Source organism: Myotis brandtii, unplaced genomic scaffold (genome assembly GCF_000412655.1).
Source record: "Myotis brandtii unplaced genomic scaffold, ASM41265v1 scaffold882, whole genome shotgun sequence".
NCBI lineage: Eukaryota > Metazoa > Chordata > Mammalia > Chiroptera > Vespertilionidae > Myotis > Myotis brandtii.
In genome coordinates, this window is record NW_005371607.1 from 369,214 (window position 1) to 395,580 (window position 26,367).

At 49.8% G+C, this 26,367-nt stretch overlaps 2 protein-coding genes and 1 pseudogene across 5 annotated transcripts in view; all 3 read left to right on the plus strand.

Annotated features, from left to right (window-relative positions):
* PEX11B (peroxisomal biogenesis factor 11 beta) overlaps positions 1 to 7,009 on the plus strand; it is an 8,083-nt gene extending 1,074 nt beyond the window's left edge. Inside the window, exons 2-5 of the mRNA XM_014532326.1 lie at positions 419 to 565; positions 961 to 1,162; positions 5,604 to 6,044; positions 6,634 to 7,009. Coding sequence (XP_014387812.1) covers positions 419 to 565; positions 961 to 1,162; positions 5,604 to 6,009 — 755 coding nt within the window. The 3' untranslated portion in view covers positions 6,010 to 6,044; positions 6,634 to 7,009. The remainder of the gene's footprint in view (positions 1 to 418; positions 566 to 960; positions 1,163 to 5,603; positions 6,045 to 6,633) is intronic.
* LOC102259890 lies at positions 3,025 to 4,770 on the plus strand (annotated as a pseudogene).
* A 515-nt stretch (positions 7,010 to 7,524) lies between the features above and the next one.
* On the plus strand, positions 7,525 to 25,653 carry ITGA10 (integrin, alpha 10). 4 transcript variants are annotated; one of them, XM_005884953.2, is made up of 30 exons: positions 7,525 to 7,890; positions 9,518 to 9,629; positions 9,847 to 9,956; positions 10,164 to 10,255; positions 10,459 to 10,573; positions 12,142 to 12,269; positions 12,695 to 12,843; positions 13,808 to 13,958; positions 14,150 to 14,315; positions 14,396 to 14,469; positions 14,686 to 14,833; positions 15,035 to 15,183; positions 15,387 to 15,530; positions 15,646 to 15,849; positions 16,636 to 16,766; positions 17,623 to 17,789; positions 17,882 to 18,024; positions 18,593 to 18,706; positions 18,890 to 18,975; positions 19,131 to 19,269; positions 19,439 to 19,531; positions 19,686 to 19,762; positions 19,918 to 20,007; positions 20,418 to 20,502; positions 20,665 to 20,778; positions 21,021 to 21,101; positions 21,235 to 21,348; positions 23,329 to 23,424; positions 23,712 to 23,825; positions 24,113 to 25,653. In XM_005884953.2, exons 1-30 carry the CDS (start codon positions 7,839 to 7,841, stop codon positions 24,176 to 24,178), a joined length of 3,504 nt encoding a protein of 1,167 aa, XP_005885015.1. In that variant the 5' UTR covers positions 7,525 to 7,838; the 3' UTR covers positions 24,179 to 25,653. The 4 variants fall into 4 exon arrangements, with proteins under 4 accessions (XP_005885015.1, XP_014387831.1, XP_014387830.1 ...); XM_014532345.1 differs by having other exon boundaries at positions 16,663 to 16,766; XM_014532344.1 differs by having other exon boundaries at positions 15,387 to 15,521.
* The last annotated feature ends 714 nt before the right edge of the window (positions 25,654 to 26,367 follow it).

Consider the following 26,367-nt stretch of genomic DNA (forward strand, 5'->3'; position numbering starts at 1 on the left):
ACCGGTTCCAAGTCGCCCTGTCCCCTTCCCCGCTGTCGCCGGGAACTCCGCCCCCGTCCTGCCTTCCGGTCTCAGCTCCGCTGCAGGCCTGGGAGCTTAGTTCACCTCCAAGGAAGAGTAGTCTGCCCTGCGGGGTCCCCCACCCCACCCTCCACGCAGGGCCCGCTGTGCTGCCGGGGCCGCGCCTCTGCCCCCGGCGCTCAGACCCCCGGCGCTCAGCCGGGTGGAGTCTCTTCATTTCTCTGCGCTGAGTGGTGCTCCCGCCCGTCTGGGCTCCTCGGTACCCCGTGCTTTCCCCGCTCCGGGCCTGAAGGAGAAGCAGTGGGTGATGGACGGAAGAGCAGGACAGGGAGTGGCCGCAGCGGGAACGGGAGCCCATCCTTGCCTTAGGGGACGCTTTCGCGGGGAGGTTAGGGAGGTCCCCGCCTTTGCTTGCCTGTCTCCCCCAGGGCCGCCCAGTACGCCTGCTCCCTTCTGGGCCACGCACTGCAGAAGCGCGGGGCCAGTCCTGAGCTGCAGAAACAGATTCGACAGCTGGAGGGTCACCTGAGCCTGGGGAGAAAGCGTAAGTAACTCTGGGCTCTGTGACCCCAACACTCCCTCCACCCAGCTCTTCTCTCCTCGTCCCTCCTTCCTGTTTTCCACCTTCTGCCAGTTCTTCCCCCTCATTTGGCTTTGCATTCACCCCCTACATGCCTCCCAATTGAGATAAGACAACAGGAGGCTGAGTGTGATGAAGGACTGGAGAAACGGGCAAGTTTGAGAAAACTAAGCCGGGACACAAATTAACTAAAATTTGAAGTAAAAAAAGAATGAACTGTTTCTGCTCTTTTAAAAAATTATTTGTTTTTGTTTCTATCACTTGCTCAACTTGCACCCTCTTGCTTTTTCTCTTTCTCTGTTTTTGCTCTCGGCCTCTCTACTTCCAAACCTCTGCTTTTTCCTGCGGATCCCCACCAGTCCTCCGCCTGGGCAACTCAGCAGATGCCCTCGAGTCAGCCAAACGCGCTGTGCACCTGTCAGATGTTGTCCTGCGATTCTGCATCACGGTTAGTCACCTCAATCGAGCCTTGTACTTCGCCTGTGACAATGTCCTGTGGGCTGGGAAGTCTGGACTCGCTCCCCGTGTGGATCAGGAGAAGTGGGCCCAGCGTTCATTCAGGTTTGATGTGCTTTTATTCTACAAGACCTTTTGTATTCTTCATACCACATAACTTCCTTTCATGAGAGAAAGATCTCTCAGGGTCTTCCCAGAATGTGCACATCTTAATCACTCACCTGCTTCTAATCTTCACTTACATCTTAAACTGTCAGAGGATAAGGAATGGAGGAGGTGGAAGACAAATGCTCTTCCATAATGAATGACTAAGATTGGGAAAGATGTTATGTTACTTTAATCCTGCTTCTATCTATACCATAGGTCAGCGATTTTCAACCTTGTTCATCTCATGGCACACATAAACTAATTACTAAAATTCTGTGGCACACCAAAAAATACATTGTTTGCCCACCTGACAAAAAAGTAGGTTTAATAATTTTGATTCATTCACACCGGATTGCTATTGTGTTGGCTATTGTCATTTTTTTTTACTTGACAAACTAAAGGAAAAGAGGTCAGTGCCCCTAGCTAAATAGTCAGGTATTGCATGTTTTAAAAATTCTAGTGGCACACCAATTGAAAACCACTGCCATAGGTTACTCTCCTCACTACTTGCTCATGCAGTCATTCTATAAATATTTATTAAGTGCTTACATGGTCCAGGGAATAAAGCAGAGAGTGAAACAGATATGATTCCTGCTCTCATGAAGCTTCTGGTCTAGTGGGATAATCATATGTTAAAACTAGAGGCCCAGTGCACGAATTCGTGCACAAAATGGGGTCCGGAGGCCTGCCCCGATTGGGCCGGGCCGGCCGAGGGGAGGGGCTGTGGGCAGTTGGCAGACCAGCCCTGTCCCCTGATCGAACTCCCGGTCAAGGGGACAATTTTCATATTACCCTTTTGTTATATAGGATAAATAAACACCAAACCACCCTAACCTGTTTGGCTCAGTGGATAGAGCATCAGCCTGCAGACTGAAGGGTCCCAGGTTCGATTCCAGTCAAGGGCATGTACCTCGGTTGTGGGCACATCCCCAGTAGGGGATGTGCAGGAGGCAGCTGATCAATGTTTCTCTCTCATTGATGTTTCTAACTCTCTATCCCTCTCCCTTCCTCTCTGTAAAAAATCAATAAAATATATAAAAAAATAAAAATAAAATAAACACCAAACCAAGTGTATGAGGAAAAGTACAGGGTGTTATGAAATAAATAACACTAAGAATGAAAGATCAGGAAAGAGCCCTAGCTGCTTTGGCTCAATGGATAGAGCATTGGCCTGAGGACTGAAGGGTCCCAGGTTCGATTCCAGTCAAGGGCATGTACCTCGGTTGTGGGCACATCCCCAGTAGGGGATGTGCAGGAGGCAGCTGATCAATGATTCTTTCTCATCATTGCTGTTTCTATCTCTCTTCCTTTCCCTCCCTCTCTGAAATCAATAAAAATAAATAAATAAGAAAGAAATATCAGGAAAGAACTCTTTGAGAAAAATAATATTTTAGGTAAGACCTGAAGTTTGAGTAGAAGTTAGACAAAGCAAGCAGTAGCAGAGAACATCTTTTCAAACAGAAAATAGCATTTTCTAAGGCTTTGAACCAAGAAAGACTTTGGGGAGTTAGAAACATAGAAAGAAAGCCAGCGGAATGGATAGTATTGAGTAAAAGGCATACTTTCAAACTGGAGGGGTAGATGGGTCAGATCACTCATGAAAGACAATAATAAGATTTTTTGGTTTAGTTTTTAGAAAATTTTTATCCTGGCCCAGGCTGGTGTGGCACAATTAGTTGGAGTGTCATCCCGTCCCGTACACCAGAAGATGGTGGGTTCGATTCCTGGTCAGAGCACATACCTAGGTTGTGGGTTTGATCCCTGGTCAGGGTGCGTGGCAGAGTCAATTGATCAATGTCTCTGTCTCTGCCCTCCCTTCCTCTCTCTAAAATCAATTAAAAATTAAAAAATAAAAATCCTAAGTACAGTGGGTTCTAACTAGGTATATGACATGATTTAAATTGTGTTTAAAGGGGGTTTCTCTTGCTGCAGTGTGGAGAATGGATTGCAGTAGGGTAAAAGAGGAGGAGACGCTGTAATATGGCCAAGAGATCTGGCTTGAACTAAAGAGCTGGCAAGTAATGAAGGTGCAGAGAAATATGATTTCAGAATAAAATTATCTGTATACATATCATCTATATTTGTTTCTTGTTATGCTATGATCCTCTGTTCTTTTAGATTATATCAGTTAGCATCTTTCTATCTCCATTTCTGTGTTATTTTTCCACATGGCATGTGATGTATGAGGGCTGTGGACAGAGGCATGATTGAAGTAGTATGGAAAAGCACCTACCTAGAAGAGTTTATATGCCATGTTTATTCATTATCATTCAACAAATATTTATCAAGCTCTTACTATAAGCAGACACTGGTCTAGGTGTAGGGACCCAGTGGTAAAGACAAACAAGGCCCTGCTCCTATGGCGCTCACAGTGTAATGGGAGGAGACACACATAAAGAATAAATGATTTCTCGATGTCCGAGCTGGAGTAGGCGCTCCAGGCACCAGGGACGGACAAGAGCTGGGTCGGCGGTGAGTAGCCTACAGCATTTGCTCATCCTCGCGATGAGTTTGCCCCTCAATCCCAAACCTTTCCTCAATGGATTAACAGGATAGCCAGTAATGGTGAAACTTACGTGGGGAATGGAGTACAAAGGCTACCTGGTATCTGTAGATGGCTGTATGAACATGCAGCTTGCAAACAGAAGAATACATAGATGGAGCCTTGTCTGGACACCTGGGTGAAGTTTTAATAAGGTGTAATAATGTCCTTTATATCAGGGGTGTTGAAGAAGAGGAAGAAGATGGAGAAATGAGAGAATAGCATCTTTTGTGGGAAATTTTTTTATATGTATTTCTAGACAATAAAAATTTGTTTTTTCAACTTGAAAAAAAAAAGAATAAATGAAAATACAGACAGTGGTAAGTGCTGTGCAGGAAATTGAAAGAAGGTCACGTGATAGAAAGTAAATGGCTTGGTACTTTAGCATGGGGGTCAGAGCAGGCCTCTCTGGAAAGGTGGCATTTAAGCTCATACCCATAGAGGCAGCCGTGTGAAGATTTTGGAGGCAGAATATTTCAGGTAGAAGGACCCAGTCTTGTAAGGGTCCCAAAGCAGGAACAAGCTTGACGGGATCAAAAGAAACAAATGTGGGTGGAGCACTGATAGACAGAAGGAGTGGTGTAATGTGGAGTTAGAGAGGCAGGTCAGGTGTCGAGGTCTGTAAGCCTGTCTAAGTTATCTAGATTTTATTCTAAGTGTGACAGGAAGGAAACCATGAAGATTTTTAAAAAGAGGAGTTTATGTTGGGGGCGAGGGGCAAGAGTGACCATGGAGAGACAGGTCAGAAGACTAAAGCAGTAGTGCAAGCAAGAGATGACAGTGGCTTGGACTGTGGAGATGGAGTGTAACAGAGGTGCTTACATTGAGGCTGTGTTTTGGAGATAGGACAATCATACGGAGTACAGACCACTGTTGTGAGAATGGATTCAAAATTAAAAATACACTGTTCTTAAGGAATTTATAATGTAACACATTTGGCAAGCTGCTTAACACCTCTGGGCCTCTTTTTTTTTTTGTTGTTAATCTTCACTGGAAGATATTTTTTCCTTTTATTTTAGAAAGAGTGGAAGAGAGGGGAGATGGGTAAAAAGGACAGAGAGAGAAACATCAATGGGAGAGAGCCACATCAATCGGTTGCCTCCCACACGCACCACAATAGGAGCAGGGAACCTGCAACCCAGGTATGTGCCCTTGACCAGAATCGAACCTGAGACCCTTCAGTTCACAGGCTGACACTTTAACCACGCTGGCCAGCACACCTTTTTTTGTTGTTGTTGTTAAATAAAAGGATTGTATTTAAATTACTTATAATTTAACTCTGAAACAACTGAAGCTTATTCTTTTAAAACAAATGTGTACCCAGCCAATGTGGCTCAGTGGTTGACCATTGATCTATGAACCAAGAGGTCACGGTTTGATTCCTGGTCAGGGTACATGCCCAGGTTGTGGGCTCGATCCCCAGTAGGGGACATGCAGGAGGCAGCCAGTCAGTGAGTCTCTCTCATCATTGATGTTTCTATTCTTCTCTCCCTCTCTCTTCCTCTCTATGAAATAAAAAACATATTTATTAAAAAAAACCACATTTGTATTACTATAGTTTAAGTTGAATGTGTGTGTGTTAATGTGTTGCCAAGTGGAAAAGTGAAATTTGAGGTTGATCTTGGAAGATTTGATGATACTCATGAACTTTAGCCCAGAATCTTAAGGTAATTGTGAACATATTCATTACAGAAAGGTGGGAGGACATTTCTAATAGTGGGCACTAGTACACATCCACTTCTGGGTTCTGACGTTAATCCTTTGCATTTTGGCGGGACAAAAATGTTTGAGTGTTCTGTTGGCTATGCTAAGTGGGTACATGTGCCCTTACTAACCCTTCCGTCCTGTGTATCTCAGGTACTATCTGTTTTCTCTCATCATGAATTTGAGTCGTGATGCTTATGAGATTCGTCTACTGATGGAACAAGAGTCTTCAGTTTATAGCCGGCGACAGAAGGGTTCTGGAGGAGGAGCCCCAGGAGGAATTGAAACTGGGGGACCTGGGGATCCAGGGACTCCAGGAGGAGGCCTACCCCAAATAGCTCTGAAACTTCAGCTCCGAGTCCTGCTCCTGGCTCGGGTCCTTCGGGGTAATCCCCCGCTTCTGCTGGATGTAGTCAGAAATGCCTGTGACCTCTTCATTCCACTGGACAAACTAGGCCTCTGGCGCTGTGGCCCGGGAATTGTGGGGCTTTGTGGCCTCGTGTCCTCCATCCTGTCTATCCTCACTCTAATCTGCCCTTGGCTACGACTCAAGCCCTGATGTTCTGGTACAGGATAAGGAGGGGAGCTGGCTTGGTAAGATGGAATCTTAGATTGTCCCCAGTGTCCAAGCTGCATCCTAATCCTACTCCTTGGTTAAAGTTAAAATCCAGAGATTTAGGGGTAAACCAGGGGTGGGGAACGTCTGGCCCATGGGCTGTATAAGGCCCGAAAAATCATTTGGTCTGGCCCTGCCAAGGCATTAGGGGTGATTTAATTAAATGTTTGACCAAATATATCAGGCTAATTTTTAAGTGGATAATTTTGTATGGCCCATGAGAGATGTTATAAATATCCAATGGCCCTTGGCAGAAAAACGGTTCCCCATCCCCAGGGTAGAGGGAGGAGCTTTGGGGAAGATGAGGTGAGGAAAGGTGACTTGTGTAGTCAGGGTGATTCCAGTGTTCAGATCTGCTGGAGCTTTTGTTCTTTTCCTCCTCCATTGCATTGTCTGTGTCTCTCTTGACTCTTGATTTTGTCTCTCTTAAATCGTAGATTCTGTCTCTGGGTTTTTTTTTCCCCTTCTCAGTCCCCTGTCCTAGGAATTTAATCAGCAGCAAAATGACTTTTTGGTAGGGGAGAGGTGTGTTCTGTAAGATTCTAATTGCCTTCTTTTTCCTCACAGAGGTGGCTTGTGGCAGATTTTACCCCCTTCAGACTCCAGACTATAATTTTAAAGATTTATGTCCCAGTGGACTCTTCCCTCATTCCCCAGAAGTGGTTCGCTGCTTCCTCTTCCTCCCTCATGGCTACCTCACCAACCTCGCTCATGACTTGGCCCTTACCCTTCCCTCTACTCACATCTGCAGATTTCGGCTTACACTTCGACTTCAGGGCTTCGTTCGCAGCCTGTTCTTACCCCTTCTTTGCCAACCCAGTGATGCCGTGTCTTAACATCTTGCTGTAAATATTGTACAATGATTCTGTGTAAATAGTTAGGGCCCCGCCCACAATGGAGAGCAATTAAAGATCAGCCAATTAAAGATCAGTTTGCTCATTGATGTTTGGTCTGGTCCTGTGTGTTCTTGTCATCGGAAGCCCCTATTTCTGTCACTGTGGTTTGGATTTTTCATGGGATTAGCCACTGCATCATCACCCACAGACTTCTATTGAGACCTAAACTCTACAGGGCATCGTACTAGGTGGTAGAGATACAAAAAGCTTAACTTCTCGGTCCCAGCGTCAGATGTTTGTAGCCTACTTGAGAAGATGGGAATCTAATGTTTAAGTGATTATACAAGTTCCACAAAGCACATGCCATCCCAGTTCAGTTTAAGGTCCCTCCAAAAGCTATAGTGCCACAGGCAGCAGAGACTGAGTCCAAACAGAACTAAGTTGTTTGGCTTAGTCTGTGGGCTGGTTGTACCTTCACATGTTGGGACTCCCCTGGGTGGTTAGGTCAATAAAACCACTGTTATCAATTCTTTATTTTTTAGATCTCAGGTTGAGGTGAATACGGTTAGGAAGTAAAAAGTGTCTGTCTCCCACTGTTTTTATTCCAAACCCAAAGAAAGCATTATTGTCTGGAAACAACAAAGGACAGGAAAAAAGAGAAGGAAACAGCAGAAAGAGTCCAGAGTTGTGTTCCCTTTGGATTCTGAGATGACGCCTCCAGGGGGCAGCACCAAGGCAGAGAACTAGACTAAGATCACTCAGTCCTGTCCTCTGTCTGGGGCTCCCCACAGGTCCCCACCATCACTCCTCCCATTCCTCCCAACTTTATTTTTAGCTGGCAGTGGGAGGGGGCAGGATGGGAGGGAAACTAACGAAAACAGAAGAGGAGAGGGACAGAGGCACAGAGGACTTCTCACGCGGCCAGAACAGCCAGGCATGGAGCTGCCTCTCATCCCTCACCTGTTCTTGTCCCTGATGGTCCTGACAGGTGAGGGAGGTTAACTTCTTGGTTTCTGATGGGAAAAGAGGATAGTGGTTTGTTTGGCATTGGGACTTTAGGGTTAAAATTATTTGGGAACTAGGGTGAAAGATTAACACTGATTCTCCATTGCTAGTGTGTCTGTATGTGTGTGGGCGCGTGTGTGTGTGTCTGCACGTTTGCATTCTTATGCCCACAGCATATGACCGAGTTAGTATTGAGATTGTCAGAGCCTGTGTAAGGTTTGTGATCCAATTATCTAAAACCTGTGTCCTCAGCTCTGGAGAAGTTAGGGGACCACAAAGAAGCAGAATGTGACCTTCCACGTGGCCACTCTGATTCCTATTCCCCCCTCCCTTCCTCTCCCTACCCTTGGTGGTCTCTGGAGCTGGAGGCATAGCTGACTAACCATGTAGTCAGAGCTCTGGGTTTATCTAACCAATGAGCTACAGTGCCTAGTCATACAGCCCTGGCATTTTCCTGGGTGCAAAAAGGCTCACATACAAACCACCTTTTTGAAAATGAGCATGGTTTGAGGCAGAGCTGTCGCCATTGGTGGGAGTGGGTGGTCTAAGAGGGGGTGGCTTGAAAGGAAGAAGCAAGACACAGGGAAAGAACCATGGGAGAGACCAGAAGCTGGAATGTTTCCTCACCAGTGCCCTGTAATCTTCGTTTCCTAAAATACCAGCTCTGATTTTAAAGGGATGGGAGGGAAGAATCAGCCAGAACTTGATTGGGGGCGGGGGTCTTTAGAGTGGGTTGACAGCTAAGGGAGAAATGCGGAGGGCAGTGGGGAGGGTGGGTACATTTAGAAAGGAAGCTGGTGGTTGTGGGAAACTTTAGGGCGAAGGGACCCTTGCTAGGATGAATGGCAAACCATGTGTGTGGGCAGGCGAGGGGCCCCACCCAGTTAATTGCCACTGAGGTTTTCAGGGCTGGAATCACCCAGAGCCCTAGACGTTGGAGAATGAGAGTGAGTGCGTAACAATGACACTGGGAGTCAAGAGGGAGAGAGGAGAGACCCAGACATTCAGTGTTCCCTCGTCTCTTGTTCTCCCCATGGGCCTGGTTTTGGGGAGAGTTTGAAAGGCATGGTTGTTCTGGGGCTACAGACAGTCTCTCTACCTCTTTTAACCCTCCGCTTGGGGAGGAGGATGTGTAGGAGGAATGATGTGGAAAAGAGAAACTTGACCCAGGCTTGTCTGTAAATTAGATTTCAGGGGTTGGATGGAAATACAGCTGTGCACTAGCATGGCAGAGGGCCACGGGTTAGACAGCTGGACACAGATACAGGAAGGAGATCATCCTTGCCTGGAGCTCTAAGTCCATGACATTGACAGAGGCCAGGCAGCTTATGAGTAACTAGAGGCCCGATGCACGAAATTCGTGCAAGAGTAGGCCTTCCTTCCCCCAGCTGCTGGCACCGGCTTCCATCTGGCACCCAGGACCTGGGCTTCCCTCGCAGCCCCGGCCTTGCCCGGAAGGTTGTCTGGTCTAATTAGCATATTACGTTTTTATTATTATAGATAAGCAGAGAAATAGACTTGTAGCAAAACATGTCCTTCACAGTCTCTCTCTGGGCATTCACTAGCCTCTCTACCTGCTGCCTGCTAACCTTATGATCCCGGCCCCCCAGGTCTCTGCTCCCCCTTCAACCTGGATGTGCATCACCCACGTCTGTTCCCAGGGCCACCTGAGGCTGAATTTGGATACAGTGTCTTACAACATGTTGGGGGTGGACAGCGATGGTGAGGAGGAAGCCAGAGGGCCATGAGACGGGGGCTGTGATGACGCAGTAAAGGGGTTGAGGCAGATGGGAATCTAAAGGAATCGGGAAGTGGGTGGGCTCTAGATTTGCCAGCCCATGCACTTACCCTCTGGCCTATCTCTCTCTCTTTTTTTTTTTTGTATGGCCTATCTCAAAGGTCATGGTTACACTGTGCTTATATTCATGCCCTCCCCCAGGATGCTGGTGGGTGCCCCCTGGGATGGGCCTTCTGGTGACCGAAGGGGAGACATTTACCGCTGCCCCATAGGGAGATCCCACAATGCCTCATGTGCCAAGGTCCACTTGGGTAAGATGCCTCACTCTTCTACTCCTAACCCCTAACCTTCATACGCTAGTAACTTTGACCCCTTATACCTCACCTTCATCCCCATATCCCACATGCTCCCTGTCCCCGACTTGACCCTGATCTCTTCTCAAACCCAAAATCACCCTGAACTCAAGCACCCCATCTGTGACCTCATGATCTCATTCTCTTCTACCCCCCTCCCTCCAGGTGACTACCCACTGGGAAATTCATCTCGTCCTGCTGTGAACATGCACTTGGGGATGTCTCTACTGGAGACAGATGGTGATGGGGGATTCATGGTGAGCTAAGGAAAGGGTGTGGCTGTGTCTCTGGGGGTTTGTGGCAGAGAAAGAGCAGTATGGTGAGGGAAGCTGGTCTATGCAGAGGGTCAAGGAGTTAAAAACCCTAGAAAGTAGAGGGGAATCTCAGTGCCTCCTCCTAGGCGCATGTTCTGCGGGTGCCTCCCAACCTGGGAGTAACTGTGTCTCCCACCTACCCCCAGGCCTGTGCCCCTCTCTGGTCTCGTGCTTGCGGTTCCTCTGTCTTCAGTTCTGGAATATGTGCCCATGTAGATGCTTCATTCCGGCCCCGGGGAAGCCTGGCACCCACTGCACAGCGTAAGCCAGAAGGAGGGCTGAGGTTCAGTCCTCAGCACGGGGTGCAGGGTGGGAAAAGGATGGGGTGTCAGGGCCTGATGGGCCTGCCTGGCTGTCCTCACTGCTACCTAATGTGTCTGCATAAGCGCCATGCTTCCTAACAGGTTAGAATTCAGACTCTACCAGGACACTAAGACTCTATGAACTGATCAAAACAACTTCAAAAACTCAACTCTCACTGTATCCCTCCACGCCCTTGGCTACAGCATTTACCTCACCATTCTCCAATGTGTCATCTATTTTTATACCTCCATCTCCTTTTGTTTAAAGAGTTCTCAATCCAAATGCCTTTTCTTGTATTCTCCTCTCCTCAAACATCTTCAGTCTTCAGTATCGGCTCAGTTGCTGCCTCCTTTGATTCCCCACCATCAGTGCTATGTTTTTACCTGGCATTCAATTATTATTATCATTATTATTATTATTATTGTAATATGCTTATACTAGGGGCCCAGTTCATGAATTTGTGCACCTTGAAAGGAACTGTGGGCTGTGAGGCTGTGGTGGTCACAGGGCAAGTCTTGGCCAATCCTCCGCGACCCCACCCGCCCCCTCCCGCTGTGGCCCTGGTCCCTTGTCTGCCAGCAGCCCCGCTCCCACCGCTGCTCTCCCACGCACTGATGGCACTGGCCCTGCTCACACCTGCTGACAGCATGGAGCAATTGGGACCTGTGCCAGCAGCGGGTGTGAGCAGGGCCAGTACTATCGGCAGGTGCGAGTGGCGGCTGCTGCCCAGATCGCCCCTCAGGAGCAGGGGGAGGTAGAGAAGCCTCAGGGGCGATAGGGGCCAGTGCCTGGCACCGGCCATGGGTGCGTGAAAATGGGGCCAGCGCCGGGCACTGGCAGCAGGTGCGAGCATCGGGCGGAACCACGGCGCACGGGAGCAAAGAATTTTCAGTAACCACAAGAGGCTTGCCCCAATGACAATGACCAGTGCCCTGCCTTGGTCTGACACCCCCACTCACCTGCTCCACCATTCTGCTGCGGCCATCGCCCGCCATGTTCCACATGCGCCCCCTGGTGGTCAGTGCATGTCATAGCAACTGGTTGTTCGGTTGTTCTACCATTCGGTCTATTTGCATATTAGGGTTTTTTATATATATAAATTGATTTCAGAGAGAGGAAGGGAGAGGGAGAGATAGAAACATCAATGATGAGAGAAAATCATCAATTGGCCACCTCCTGCATGCCCCCTACTGGGGATCGAGCCCACAACTGGGGCATGTTCCCTGACCAGGAATTGAACTGAACCATGACCTCCTGGTTCATGGGTCATTGCTCAACCACTGAGCAACACTGGCCGGGCTTTTTTTTTTTTTTTTTTTTTTTTTTTAGTATACTGCATGTATGCCCATCTCTCCTTTTATTCATTTCTACATTTACCCAGGGCCTGGCATACTACCTGCCTTGCATGACAGAAGTGCCTAATAAATGTTTAAATTGAATGTGCCCTCCTGTGACCTCTTCCCTTGTTCCCTCATGCCCAATATCCTGTACCCCTCTGCTCTCTATCACCACACTCCTCCTCCTAGGCTGCCCCACATACATGGATGTTGTCATCGTCTTGGATGGCTCCAACAGCATCTACCCCTGGTCTGAAGTTCAGACTTTCCTACGAAGACTGGTGGGAAGACTGTTCATTGACCCAGAGCAGATACAGGTAAGAGAGGTCAATAAGGATGGGCTTGGAGGGGAGAGACAGGGAGAGAGGAGATACACGTAGATAGTGTCTTTAGGAGTATCCAGGCGCTCACCTTCCCTCCCTTACACACTTTCTTCTCCCTCCCCACTTTCATACACACATTTCATTTAAAAAATACATTTTTTGTTGATTTCAGAGGGGAAGGGAGAGGAAAAGAGAGATGGAAACATCAGTGATGAAAGAAAATCATTAATCGACTGTCTCCTGCACAGATATTTGTCACTGATGGATGGAGCCCCCCACTGGGGATGGAGCCCACAACTCGGGCAAGAGCCCTGACCAGGAATCAAACCATGACCTCCTGATTCATAGGTGGACACTCAACCACTGAGCCACAACCATTGGGCTACATACATTCATTTGACTGTGCACTTTATTCTCAGGTGGGGCTGGTACAGTATGGTGAGAGCCCTGTACATGAGTGGTCCCTGGGAGATTTCCGAACCAAGGAAGAAGTGGTGAGAGCGGCAAGGAACCTGAGTCGGCGGGAGGGACGAGAAACAAAGACTGCCCAAGCAATAATGGTGGCCTGGTGAGGCACTGGGGAGGGGAGTAGGGGAGGCAGAGTGGGGAGGGCCTAGACGGGTTAGGGGAGGCGTGGAGTGCAGTGTGTACATCCCAAGATGCCTTGAATGTTTATCTTTATGTGAACACTAATGGTGGGTGAGGGGAAACTAAGTTGACTGTCAGTGCACTCCCTCTGGTCACATTTCTACAAAATATCTGTCTGTATCGCTCCATGTTTCTGCTGTGTTTATCTCTGCAGACAGAACTCTCTCTCTCCATTCTGCCATTCCCACTTTGATCTTGACCCGCAGGTTCTCCATCACTCATGTCCTCGCTCACTTTCCAAACATGATTCAAACTCATTCTGGAAAGACTAGCCTGGCCTGACCATTCTTCTTTATTCTACACTCCCTTAATACGTGTCCTCCCAAATGCACTCTTTGCTAAATTAATGTAGGAATGAATGAATTTTATATTTATTGCTCTGGCCAGGCAGCTCAGTTGGTTAGAGCATCAACCCAATACACCAAGGTTTCAGGTTCCGGTCAGGGCACATACAAGAACCAACCAATATATGCAGAAATACATAGAACAGCAAAAATCTTTCTCTCTTTCCCCCTCCCTCTCTCAAATCAATTTAAAATTAAATAAAGGAATTTTATATTGATTTGCATTGATGATATGCTCATCTATCTATATGTTCTATGATATTCAAGCATTTGAGCTCTTACTGTGTGTCAGTCTGCATGCTAGACACTGTTGGGGAGATGGTCTGAAAGGCAAGATGCCGGACCTCAGTGAACTGGTGATGCTGTTGTTTGTGTGCGTGTGTGTGTGTGTGTGTGTATGTGCGTGAGTATGTGTGTGTTTGTGCATGTGTGTGTGTATGTGTGTGTCTGTGTATGTGCCTGTGTGTATGTGTGTGTCTGTGTGTGTGTGTGCCTGTGTGTGTGTACGTCTGATCACACCTCCTTTCTCTCTCTTCTCAGCACAGAAGGATTCAGTCAGTCCCGCGGGGGCCGCCCGGAGGCTGCCAGGCTGCTGGTGGTTGTCACTGATGGAGAATCACATGACGGAGAGGAGCTGCCCGCAGCACTGAAGGCCTGTGAGGCCGGACGAGTGACCCGCTATGGCATTGCCGTGAGACTCTGCTCAGGACCTGGAAGGATGGGTGGGGTGGGGATGGTGACATCAGGACCGGGAACTTGAGAAAAACCACTTCCCCGACACCAGCCACCTTCCCCTCCCTTCACTTTGTTGGCTGTGTTCCGTACCAGCTTCCATATCCCAATCCACACAGTTAACAGACCCACCCTGCGCTCTCACCCCAGGTCCTCGGCCACTACCTCCGGCGGCAGCGAGACCCCAGCTCTTTCGTGCAGGAAATCAGAGCTATCGCCAGTGACCCAGACGAGAGGTTCTTTTTCAATGTCACCGATGAAGCTGCACTGACCGACATTGTGGACGCACTGGGAGACCGGATTTTTGGCCTTGAGGGTAAGGATGCCCCTGGAAGAAATGGAGGGCGGGGAAGGGGTTCTGGGGTACAGGTGCCTCAATATCGTCTCGTGCCCAAGGGTCCCATGGAGAAAACGAAAGCTCCTTTGGCCTGGAAATGTCTCAGATTGGTTTCTCTGCTCATCGGCTAAAGGTTGGACAGCCTGACCCCTCCATGCATGACCCCTCTCGACCTCTGACTCCTTCCAGCCTCTGACTCGAACCCTTCAACCCCAGGGTTCTTCTATATTCCTCCTTTAACCAGTGTCCATTCTGACGGCTCCTGGCTTTCACACTGACCCCGGCCTGTGCCCCGTGACCCCCTCACTCCCAGGCAGCTTTGCGTTGACCCTGTCTGTTCTGCCCACAGGATGGGATTCTCTTTGGGATGGTGGGGGCCTATGACTGGGGGGGCTCCGTGTTATTATGGCTTGAAGAAGGTCACCACCTTTTCCCCCCACGGACCGCCCTGGAAGATGAGTTCCCCCCTGCATTGCAGAACCACGCGGCCTACCTGGGTGAGTAGCAGGGGTTTGCAGAGGCCTGGGAGGTGGGGGCCGCTTCCTTCCCGGTGTGGGGTGTGAGCACCCCCTCTTCACTTACACAGTTGTTCACGGACCTCCTGCTACTCCCCTTGGGACCCCTCCTAGGCCTGTAGGGATCCCTCCCATTCTGACCCCGTCTTTTTCTTCCGCCCCCGACTCCTTGCCCACTTCCAGGTTACTCTGTTTCCTCCATGCTTTTGCGGGGTGGACAACGCCTCTTCCTCTCGGGGGCTCCTCGGTTTAGACATCGAGGAAAGGTCATCGCCTTCCAGCTTAAGAAAGATGGGGCTGTGAGGGTCGCCCAGAGCCTCCAGGGGGAGCAGGTAGGGCATCCGAGGGGAATCAGCCTGTAGGGAGACAGTGAAGGGGCTGGAGAGGGGCCTGAGGTCCGTGCTGAATTCTGACAGGGCCGTGAGACCAGAGCAACAGGTGGGGGGGAGGGGCGGGGGGGTTCTTCCCACTTGTTCACAATCGCCTTCCCTTTTCTCTGGGTTCACCACTCCCCTCACTCCCTGCCACTCCCCAGATTGGCTCATACTTTGGCAGTGAGCTCTGCCCATTGGATACAGATGGCGATGGGACAACTGATGTCTTACTCGTGGCTGCCCCCATGTTTCTGGGACCCCAGAACAAGGAGACAGGACGTGTTTATGTGTATCTGGTGGGTCAGGTGAGGCTTGCTTGCCGGTCAGGAAGGAGGGAGAAGGGGAGGCACACGTATTTGAGGGCTGGCTGAGAGGTTGGGACAATCAGATCGACACCTGTCTTCTCCTCGCCTCCACCAGCAGTCCTTGCTCACACTGCAGGGAACACTTCATCCGGAACCCCCCCAGGATGCTCGGCTTGGTTTTGCCATGGCTGCCCTTCCTGACCTGAACCACGACGGCTTTGCTGACGTGGCGGTGGGGGCACCGCTGGAGGATGGGCACCGTGGAGCGCTGTACCTCTATCATGGGGCTCCGAGTGGAGTCAGGCCCCGCCCTGCCCAGGTCAGGAGCGCCCAAGGAAGGCAGGGGCGTGTGGGGGCAAGGGGAGTGGGGACGTGGTCTCTGCTGATCAGTGCTCCCCTGGACTTGGGACCCAAACTGAACAAATGCGTTATTAGTACAGTAGCCCCCCCCCGCACCCCCCCCCATGGGGATATGCTCCAAGACCTCCAGAGGACGCCCGAAACTGCAGATCGTACCAGACTTTGCATATACCGTGTTATAGGCTTGTTCCTGTACATACATACCTATGACAACATTTAATTTATAAATTATGCACAGTAAGAGATGAACAACAATAATGAAAGAGAACAATTATAACAGTATGCTATAATAAAACTCATATGAATGTGGCATTATTAAATAAAGTAAGGGTTACTTGAACAAAGCTGTGTGAGTCCTACAAGTTGATCTGATAGCTAAGACGGCTCCTAAGTGACGCACGGTGGGTAGCATGCTGAGTGTGGCTACACTGGACACAGGGATGACTCACACCCCAGGCGGGACAGAGTGGGGCAGCTTAAGAGTCTATCCCACTACTCAGAATGGCACACAGTTTAAAACTTAGGAATCATTTATTTCTGGAATTTTTTTATTAAATATTAACAGCAGAAAGTAAAAGCGTGGATAAGGGACAAAAGGTGAGGTGGAGGGGGATACAGGTTGCTATACGAGGGAATCCTGAACGCAGGCAAGTTTCTCTTGTTCTGATGAAAGAAATAGGAGCCAGGCGGGAGGCCTGGGAACCCGGTGTGGGAGTCGCTGCTCAAACTCCCCCTCTTCCCGCAGCGGATCGCTGCTGTCTCCATGCCACGGGCCCTCAGCTACTTTGGCCGAAGTGTAGATGGCCGGTTAGATCTGGATGGAGATGACCTGGTGGATGTGGCTGTGGGTGCCCAAGGGGCGGCTATCCTGCTCAGGTGAGTGGTCCCGTTTCAGGCAAAGTGGACGGCTCAGCATGGCTGTTCAAAGCAAGGGATTTGGAGTCCCGGGCTTAGATTTGGATTTCTTAGTCAACTTACTCTGGGCCTCCATTTCCTAGTTTTTAAAATGGGAACAATCCTACCTGATGGGCTTATTGTGAGGACTAAATGAGGTAATCCATGTAAAGATCTTAACACAGTGCCTAGCACAGCGGTTCTCAACCTGTGGGTCGCGACCCCTTTGGCGGTCGAACGACCCTTTCACAGGGGTCGCCTAAGACCATCCTGCATATCAGATATTTACATTACGATTCACAACAGTAGCAACATTACAGTTAGGAAGTAGCAATGAAAATAATTTTATGGTTGGGTCACAACATGAGGAACTGTATTTAAAGGGCCAGAAGGTTGAGAATCACTGGCCTAGCACATAGCAAGTGCTTTTTAAATGTTAGCTGTTCTCACCTGGCCAGCATCGCTCAGTGGTTGAGTGTTGATCTATGAACCAGGAGGTCACAGTTCGATTCCTGGTCAGGGCATATGCCGGAGTTGTGGGCTGGATCCCCAGTGGGGGGCATGCAGGTGGCAGCCGGTCAATGATTCTCTCTCATCATTGATGTTTCTATCTCTCTCTCCCTCTTCCTTCCTCTCTGAAATCAATAAAAATATATTTTTAATATATATATATTTTTAAATGTTAGCTATTATCTTACTTCTGTTAGAAGGTTCAGAGGAGAGAGACCTGCACGCCTAGCCCCTCATTCTTTCCTTTGACCTCAGGAGGCAAACGCTGGGAGTGGATTTTCTCAAGGTCTTTCCTCCGACTAGAATTTCTTTCCCACCCTGTGCCCAGCTCCCGGCCCATTGTCCGCCTGGCCCCGTCGCTGGTTGTGACCCCGCCGGCCATCAGTGTGGTTCAGAGAGACTGCGCGCGGCGAGGCCAGGAGGCAGCCTGCCTCTCTGCGCTCCTCTGCTTCCGAGCAACCTCCCGCACGCCTGGCCGCTGGGATCGCCGGCTCTGTGAGTGACTGCAGGGCATCGGGTCCCTCTCCACTCCGGGCCGGCCTCGGCCTGGGACCTTCCTGACCCTCACCCTTGCCTGCCCCATGCAGACTTGCAGTTCACAGCATCACTGGACGAGTGGACAGCTGGAGCCCGGGCAGCTTTTGACGGCGCTGGCCAGAGGCTGGCCCCTCGGCGGCTCCGGCTCACTGTGGGGAATGTCACCTGTGAGCGGCTACACTTCCATGTGCTGGTGAGGAGGGGCAGGAACTGCTTAGCCTCAGGGCCTGGGAGTGAGGGGAGGGCCGGGTCAGAGGAGGAATTTCAGAAAGTCAGACTTTGGAGTTGGGCTGATCTGGGTTTCAATTCTAACTGCTGTTTACCATCTGTGCAACCTGGAAAGCTGGTTTCCTTGCCTGCAAAGCTGGGGGGAGATGATAGTAATAACTGCAACACAGGGGTTGTAGTAGAAGTCAATGTGGCCCTGGCCGGGCCGCTCAGTTGGTTAGAGCACCGTCCCATGTGCCAAGGTTGTGGGTTTGTTCCCCGGTCAGGGCACATACAGGAATCAACCAGTGAATGCATGAATGAGTGGAACAACAAATTGATGTTTTTCTCTCTCCCTTCCTCTGTCTCTCAAATCAATCAGGAAATAATTTTTTTAAGAAAGAAGTAAATGTGATAGTACTGCCAAAACCTTCGGACAGTGCCCAACACACAGACAGTGCTCAGTAAATGACCACTGGAGTGACCACATTCCGCAGGGCCTGGCTTGTCCCCTAACCCTGGCTCCCCATGACCTTGCCTCTGGTTTCCCTCAGGATACATCAGACTACCTCCGGCCGGTGGCCTTGACTGTGACCTTTGCTTTGGACAACACCACAAAGCCAGGCCCTGTGCTGGACGAGGGCTCACTCACCTCGATACGAAAGCTGGTCAGCAGTTCCACGCCCTGCCCTGCCCTGTCCTGGGCCCCAACACTGCCTGAGGGGGAGGGAGGAGATGAGATCACAGTGAATCTGACCTGGGCACCCGCTCTTCTCTCTTCACCTTCCTCCCAATGCCATTCCTTTCTCCTTGCCTTCTTCTCAGCCCTTGGCCCCTCCTCTCTCCTCCAGGTGCCCTTCTCAAAGGACTGTGGCCAAGACAATGAATGTGTCACAGACCTGGTGCTCCGGGCGAATATGGACATCAGAGGCTCCAGGTGGGATGGACAGGAACTGGCCAAACCAGGGTGACCTGAGCCAGGCTGGACGGGACTAGAAGGGAACCAGAGGGTGGTTCTTTGCCCAGAAAAACAGAAGCGAGGCTTTTGGCATTCCTTCAACTCCTGAATTCTCCCTTATGCACTTCTCCTAGGAAGGACCCGTTCGTGGTTCAAGGTCGGCGGAAAGTGCTGGTGACAGCCACCCTGGAGAACAGGAAGGAGAATGCCTACAACACCAGCCTGAGCCTCAGCTTCTCTAGAAACCTCCACCTGGCCAGTTTCACTCCTCAGGTGTCCGGGGGGGAGGGGCTTGGGGAGGAGTCGGAGAAGAAGGAGGGAGCAGAGTGGGTATTGTCCTCAGCTGCGAGGGGCTCTGAAGAAAGGCTCAGTGTTTAGGGGCTGCGGGCAGGAGAGCAGCCGCAGCCCCAGCTCTGCTCCACCCCCGTGTCTCTGCTCTCAGAGGGACAGGTCGGTGAAGGTGGAGTGTGCCGCGCCTTCCCCTCACGCCCGGCTCTGCAGTGTGGGACATCCCGTCTTTCAGACTGGAGCCAAGGTAAGTGGGGCCCAGGATGAGAAAGGGGCTCTGAGAGAGCAGGGGCTGGACTGGGTGGGTCCTGGGGCTGGAGAAGGAGGCACACAGGGCTCCTGCTCCTCTGAACTTGCCCCATGACTAGGAATCTACCATGACCCATGTCTCCTGCCTCCAGGTGACCTTTCTGCTAGAGTTTGAGTTTAGCTGCTCCTCCCTCCTGAGCCAGGTCCTTGTGAGGCTGACTGCCACCAGGTGAGAGCAAAGGGAAGCTCCCCCCAGCCCTCTCCTACTGGGTCTTGGTGGCTGGGGTGGTGTGTGTGTTGGAGGAGGGGGATACATAGCCTTGACCCCTCTCCTCCTGAGAGGGTCTCTGGGACAGGATGTCAGCCTCTCCCCTTGCCCTACAGCAATAGCCTGGAGAGAAATGGGACCCTTCACGATAACAAGGCCCAGACCTCAGCCTACATCCAGTATGAGCCTCACCTGCTCTTCTCTAGGTACGGCTTGGTCCCCTCTGGGACCCCCACCCTGTTCTAACGTCAGACTCATAGTCTATGTTTCCACCTCTCCCTTCATGTGCTTCAGTGTCCCCAAAGCCCAAACCCTTGGGGCTGCTCCATCTTTTCCCCCAATCCCACTCATGCAAAACCTTCTCTTTTAAGCATCTTACTTTCTTCCTAGGTATGGGCTTTGCTGGGCCTGGGGATTGGGGCAAGGGTGGGGAGATATGGGATGTGGTCATAAACATTGTTAGTCTGCCGTGTCTCATGTCTATCTTCTCTATGTACCGCCACCTCTTTATTCATGTGCTGGCTCGGCCTTCCCTGACTCCATCTATGTATTGACCATGTGCCTGTGTCTGTGTCATGGCTATGGCCGTGTACTTCCTGACTTGGTGTCCACGCAGTGAGTCCACTATGCACCGCTATGAGGTTCATCCATACGGGACCCTCCCAGTGGGTCCTGGCCCTGAATTTAAGACCACTCTTAGGGTGAGAAGCTGGCGGGCCTTGGAGTGAGCAGGGGAGGGGTGAAGCGTCCTGGGGGGAAACGGAAACGCCTCTCTTAGATGTCAGTGGGATCCAGGATAAAGAGGAGTGGATGACGAAGGATCTTCATCTCCTGCCTCTTCCCGTTTTCAACTCTCCTCTCAGGTTCAGAACCTTGGCTGCTATGTGGTCAGCGGCCTCGTCATCTCAGCTTTCCTTCCAGCCGTGGCCCATGGGGGCAACTACTTCCTGTCACTGTCTCAGGTCATCACTCACAATGTGAGTCTGGGCTGGGGGAGGTGGGGCCCTCCACCTTGACCTGGTGGGCTCACCAGCCCCTTATCTGCTGGGTCACTGCCCTCAGGGCGCCTCCCCGGGGGGACCTTTCCTTTACCTATGTGGCTTCTTTGAGAAGAAAGAGAGGGATTCCCCCACTATAGGAGTGTGGGTAGGTGCTGCTCAGCATGCAGTGGCTGGCCTCTCACCATCAAGAGAGTCCCTCAAGTTCCATCTTTCTCCAGGCAAGCTGCGCGGTGCAGAATCTGACTGAGCCCCCTGGGCCCCATGCGCACCCAGAGGAGCTTCAGCACACCAGCCGGCTGGTATGCGTCAAGGATGGAGCAATGTGTCCAGGGTGGGAGCCGTGGAGTTTGGAGCCTTCCGGTTGGGGGCAGAGCCTGGAGCGGGAAGTGGGAGATCTTTCCACCAGGTCCTGACCTCTCTCTCTTGTGATAGAACGGGAGCAACACTCGGTGTCAGGTCGTGCGGTGCCACCTTGGGCGGCTCGCTAAGGGGACCGAGGCCTCTGTCGGACTACTGAGACTGGTTCACAATGAATTCTTCCGGAGGGTAAACCTCTTATTTCCTACTACTCTTCCCTTCTGTTCCAATCTGGAACTTGAGCACAGGCTTTGGAAGTAAACAGACCCATGTTCAAATTCCACTTTGCCTCTTACTAGCTGTTGGATGTTAAGCAAGTTATTTCATCTCTCTAAGCTTCTTTCTTCTCATCTCTAAAGTGGGGGTGATAACACCTACTTTAAGGGGTTGTTGTAAAGAATAATGAGATGGACTCATTTAAAGCTAGTTATTATCCTCCATGTATCATCCCTTAGTACTATACTAATAATCAATCAACATTGATAGGATACCTAAAATTCAATCAATTAATAATCCATCAAGTGCCTACTATATAAAAGGTCCTGTACTAGGAGACACTGAGAATATCCCAAATGTTTAGCACCATGTTTAAATCATTGTAGTGACTTAATACATTTCTGTTAAATAAATGAACAAATAGTAGATTTACATGCAGTATATGCATTGTAGGGTAGTCAGAAGTAAGATTATACAGTTGAGAGAAATCTAAATTATGAAAGTTCTCTAAAGCTAGGGAGATAAAATGGAACTTAATATGATTGGCAGTTAGGAGTCAGTATGAATTCCTGAGCAGGGAAATGACATCTTAATTGTAACAGCTATTTAGCACTAGGGTTCTCTACTGTGCATCCCATACACCATCTACTTTGAATAACACAACATCCCTGGGATGCAGGCATGTTTTAAGGGAAGTTAACTCTGACAGACCATTCCTCTCTAAGTCTGGTCCTCTCTTTATCTCTCTTTGGTATCCTCTATTTTAAAAATAGTATTTTATTGATTTTAGAGAAAGAGGGAGAGGGAGAGAGAGATAGAAACATTGGTGAGAAACATCAACATTGATCAGCTGTCTTCTGCATGCCCCCTACTGAGGACTGAGCCCACAACTGGGTCATGTGCCCTGACTGGGAACCGATCAGGGACCTCTTGGTACATGGGTCAGTGCTCAACTACTGAGCCACACCATCTGGGCTTTGGTATCCTCTTTTTAATTCATTAATCTATTCTTTTTAAATTTTTTAAATTGATTTTAGAGAGGGGGGAGAGAGAGAAGCATCTGTTTGTTGTTTCACTTATTTATGCATTCATTGGTTGATTCTGTATGTGCCCTGATTGGGGATTGAACCTACAACCTTGGCATAGCTGGATGACACTCTAACCAACTAAGCTGCCTGGCCAGGGCATTCAGCCATTCTTTTAACAAAGATTTATTATGAAACCACTAGGTATTTGGCACTGTGCTAGGTACTAGACACTAGGAACACATAATTAAAGATTTTTTTAAAAAATATATGTTTTTATTGATTCTAGAGAGAGTGGAAGGGAGAGGGAAAGGAAGAGTGAGAAAGAGAAAGAAACATTGATCGGATGCCTCCCATACGCACCCCAACTGAGTATTGAACCCACAACAACATGTGCCCTGACCAGGAATTGAACCAGCAACCTTTCAGTGCACAGGACAATGCTCAACCAACTTAGCCACACTGGCAGGGCTAGGGACACATAATTAATAAGACATAGCCCTTGTCCTCAAGGATCTTATAATTCAGTGGTGAAAGACAGAAAAGTGAACAGAATATTATAACTTTAACAGGGGTGGTTGGGTTTAGAAGGAAATACTTTCTGAAATCCCAGAGGAGATGATGTCTAAACTTCAACCTAAAGGAGGGGTAGCACTTAGCCAATGAAAGGGAAGTTGAATGCATTTCAGGTAGAGCAGACAGCATAACGAAAGACCCTAGCTTTAGAGAACTTTCATAATTTAGATTTCTCTCATTTCTCCCTCTATAACCCTTTTCCTCTTTCCCCATTGGTATCCAACCTTTACTTCTGGTCTTCAGAGTCCTGAGAGTTGTGTCTTTGAGCCTCATCTTTGTTATTGGAGTTCCAATTGCCACACTCCCTGATGATGGCTCGCTTTAAATGTCTTCCCATCTATTTGTTCCGCAGGCCAAATTCAAGTCTCTGACAGTGGTCAGCACCTTCGAGCTGGGCGCTGAGGAGGGCAGTGTCCTACGGCTGACCGAAGCTTCCCGCTGGAGTGAGGTGGGCTGGAGGCCGCGTGTGAGAGCTGTGAAAACATTGATTGGATGCCTCCCGTATGAGGGTGGGGGTGGGGAAAGGACACGTGTGGGCTTTTTTCAGAAGTGTCTTCATCAGGCAGCAATGGAGGAGTCAGAAGTGACAAGTGAGGATGCTAGGGTCCCACTGCCTCCTTTCCTGCCTCCGTTTCATTCCTTTTAGTCTTCTATTTGGAGGCTGGCTTTGCTTGAATGTGGGGTGAGGCCAGCTGGGTGAAAGGGTGCAGGTAAAAGACCCCTCTCCCCACACAGAGCCTCCTGGAGGTGATCCAGACGCGCCCTGTGCTCATCTCCCTGTGGATCCTCATTGGCAGCGTCCTGGGAGGGCTGCTGCTGCTGGCTTTCCTCGTCTTCTGCCTTTGGAAGGTAAGCACGGCTTTGGGTGGAAGTATGGGCCTGGTGCCCACGCCTTGAGGGGTCCTTGATTGTAGCAGGGAAAACCGGGTTTGTGCTGGGCAGCCGGTGGGTGTCATGCCCAACCTCCTTCCCTGAACTCCACAGATATTGGTTGAATTCAACTAAGCCAAATAAAAGAAATATGAACCTCATGTTTGGAAGCAGAACCAAAGTGAAGACTTCAGATAAGTCTGAGGGCTGTTGGCAAGGTCCCCAGGCAGGCCATCTGACAATAACTCTTATCTCTTCCTGTACAGCTTGGCTTCTTTGCCCGTAAGAAGATCCCCGAGGAAGAAAAAAGAGAAGAGAAACCGGAGCAATGAATGTAGAATAGAGTCCTGGAAAGTCCTCCCTGGAAGCTTCTCCAAAAGACTCGCCAAAGAGCGAAGGCTGGGGGTTCCGAGGGGACGAGAATCAGCCCCTGGACGGCCTCCCCTCGCCTGAACCCTGACTTGACTTTGGAGTCATGAGGAAGCTGCTGGCAGGAGATGAGGCCTCACCTCAGACAAGAAGGGCTGGCACCCCGACTAGGAGCACTCCCTCTGTCTGCTCCCCTCCTCATGACCACGGTTCACGGCCTACACGGGGCCTTTTTCTCCAGCCTCGGGAATCGGGAATTTGCTGCCTAGGTCCCTGCCTCCTTTCAGATTCCCCTACGGCCTCCTTCACAGTTTGGGAAGGGTGAGGGTTGTCTTCCTCGTCCCCTGCCTCTCATCTTCCTGCTGGCTCCCCGCTCCACAGGAGGGAGCTGACGTTGGCTTGAAAGAAGTAAAGTCAACATCTGCTGCTCTCCTCTGGAGTCTGGTGATTCAGAAAGCCAACTGGGGAGAGTCAACAGGAAAAAAGAGGGAGGAGGAAAAGCCACAAGAGACATTCTGTACAATTCCAAGGAACAGAGAAGCCTTTAGACAGGCAACTGCCATCCCCCTGAAACCTGAGACCTGGCGGTGCACTGGCCCGCCCTCAGGTGCTGGGGAAAGGAGCCGCTCAGGGCCTGCTGGGCATGGGTTTCCCAGCTCCCACCATTCCCTGGGAGCAAAGCCAGGTCCCCGAATCTCTGGAGCCAGGGGCCCCCCGGTGGCTAGAGGTGGAATAGCAGAGCAGCCTGTCTACCCCAGGCAGCATTTTCTCCTCCCTCAGGCCTCTCAAACTTTTGAGCCCTCTATAAACTGCAGAGAAGGGAAAGGATTGCCGCTTGACGGTGGGAAACCCTTCCACCTTACCAGCTTGGGGAAGCAGCAGCCCCATGGAGCCTGAATGAGTGGGGTTTGCATTGAGGAGGAAGCTAAAGTGCGTGGCAGGAGGTGTCTGAGGAGCCAGCCCTTCCTTGCTCAGCAGGGGTTATTGAGCACAAATAGCTCCTAGGAACATGCTTCTGGGGCAGCTCCTACTTTGTGGGGCTTCTCTGGTGGAAGCGCGTTGCCAGCCCCTGCCTGATGTTTACTAGAAATTCTCAAGTTCATTTCCATCTCTGGACCACCCCACCCTGTCCCATGTTTTGGTCATGGCCGGTTAAGAGAATTTGATTCTCATCAACAACTGGGTAACTTATATTTCTTTGTAATCAAGACTTGGGATAACAAAGTCAGTTACTGGTCTCCAGGGTGCGGCACCCATTTAGAGCTGAGACCAGGCATCTGACTAGTAGCCATAGAACCTGTCCTTCAGGGCTGTCCTTGAGGCCCACAGTATTTACTTTGGCATGTCTCGAGCTGTTTGCAGAGGGCATTGTCTCTGTTTTCCAGCATGGTGGGCAGCATATCAGATGGCCAGAACAAATAAAGTTCGTGTCAAGTGACTTCCGTTCTTTTTGAGTTCCCTAGGATATAGGTTATTCTTGGTTCCCCTGAGGTGAGATTTTATATGAAGTATTTGAAATGTTTCCTGTGCCTCTCCCCCTGCGGATGTGCTCTAACCTCCTGTGTAAAATGTGTGGGTTAGGGAAGCACATAGGCCTAGATTGAAGCCATTTATTAGCTAGTGGCCTTGGGCAAGTCATAACTACCCCAAGGCTCAGAGAACAACAACAGGCTGTGTGATACAGTAGTGAAGAATGAAAACAGACTGGGCTTTAAATCTAAATTCTACTACTTAAAACTCATTTGACCTTGAACAGATTTAACTTCTCTAAGTCTTGGCTTTCTTTCTTTTTTTGAAAAATATATTTTATTGATTTTTTACAGAGAGGAAGGGAGAGGGATAGAGAGTTAGAAACATCAACGAGAGAGAAACATCGATCAGCTGCCTCCTGCACACCCCCCACTGGGGATGTGCCCACAACCAAGGTACATGCCCTTGACCGGAATCGAACCTGGGACCCTTGAGTCCGCAGGCCGATGCTCTATCCACTGAGCCAAACTGGTTAAGGCAAGTCTTGGCTTTCTTATCTTTAAACTTACTAGGGTTGTGAGGCCTAAATGAGATAATTTAAGTGAGCATATGGTAAGTCTTCATAAATGGTCACTATTGTTATAAAAATATTTTGTTATTAAATAACCTACCCTACCATGTG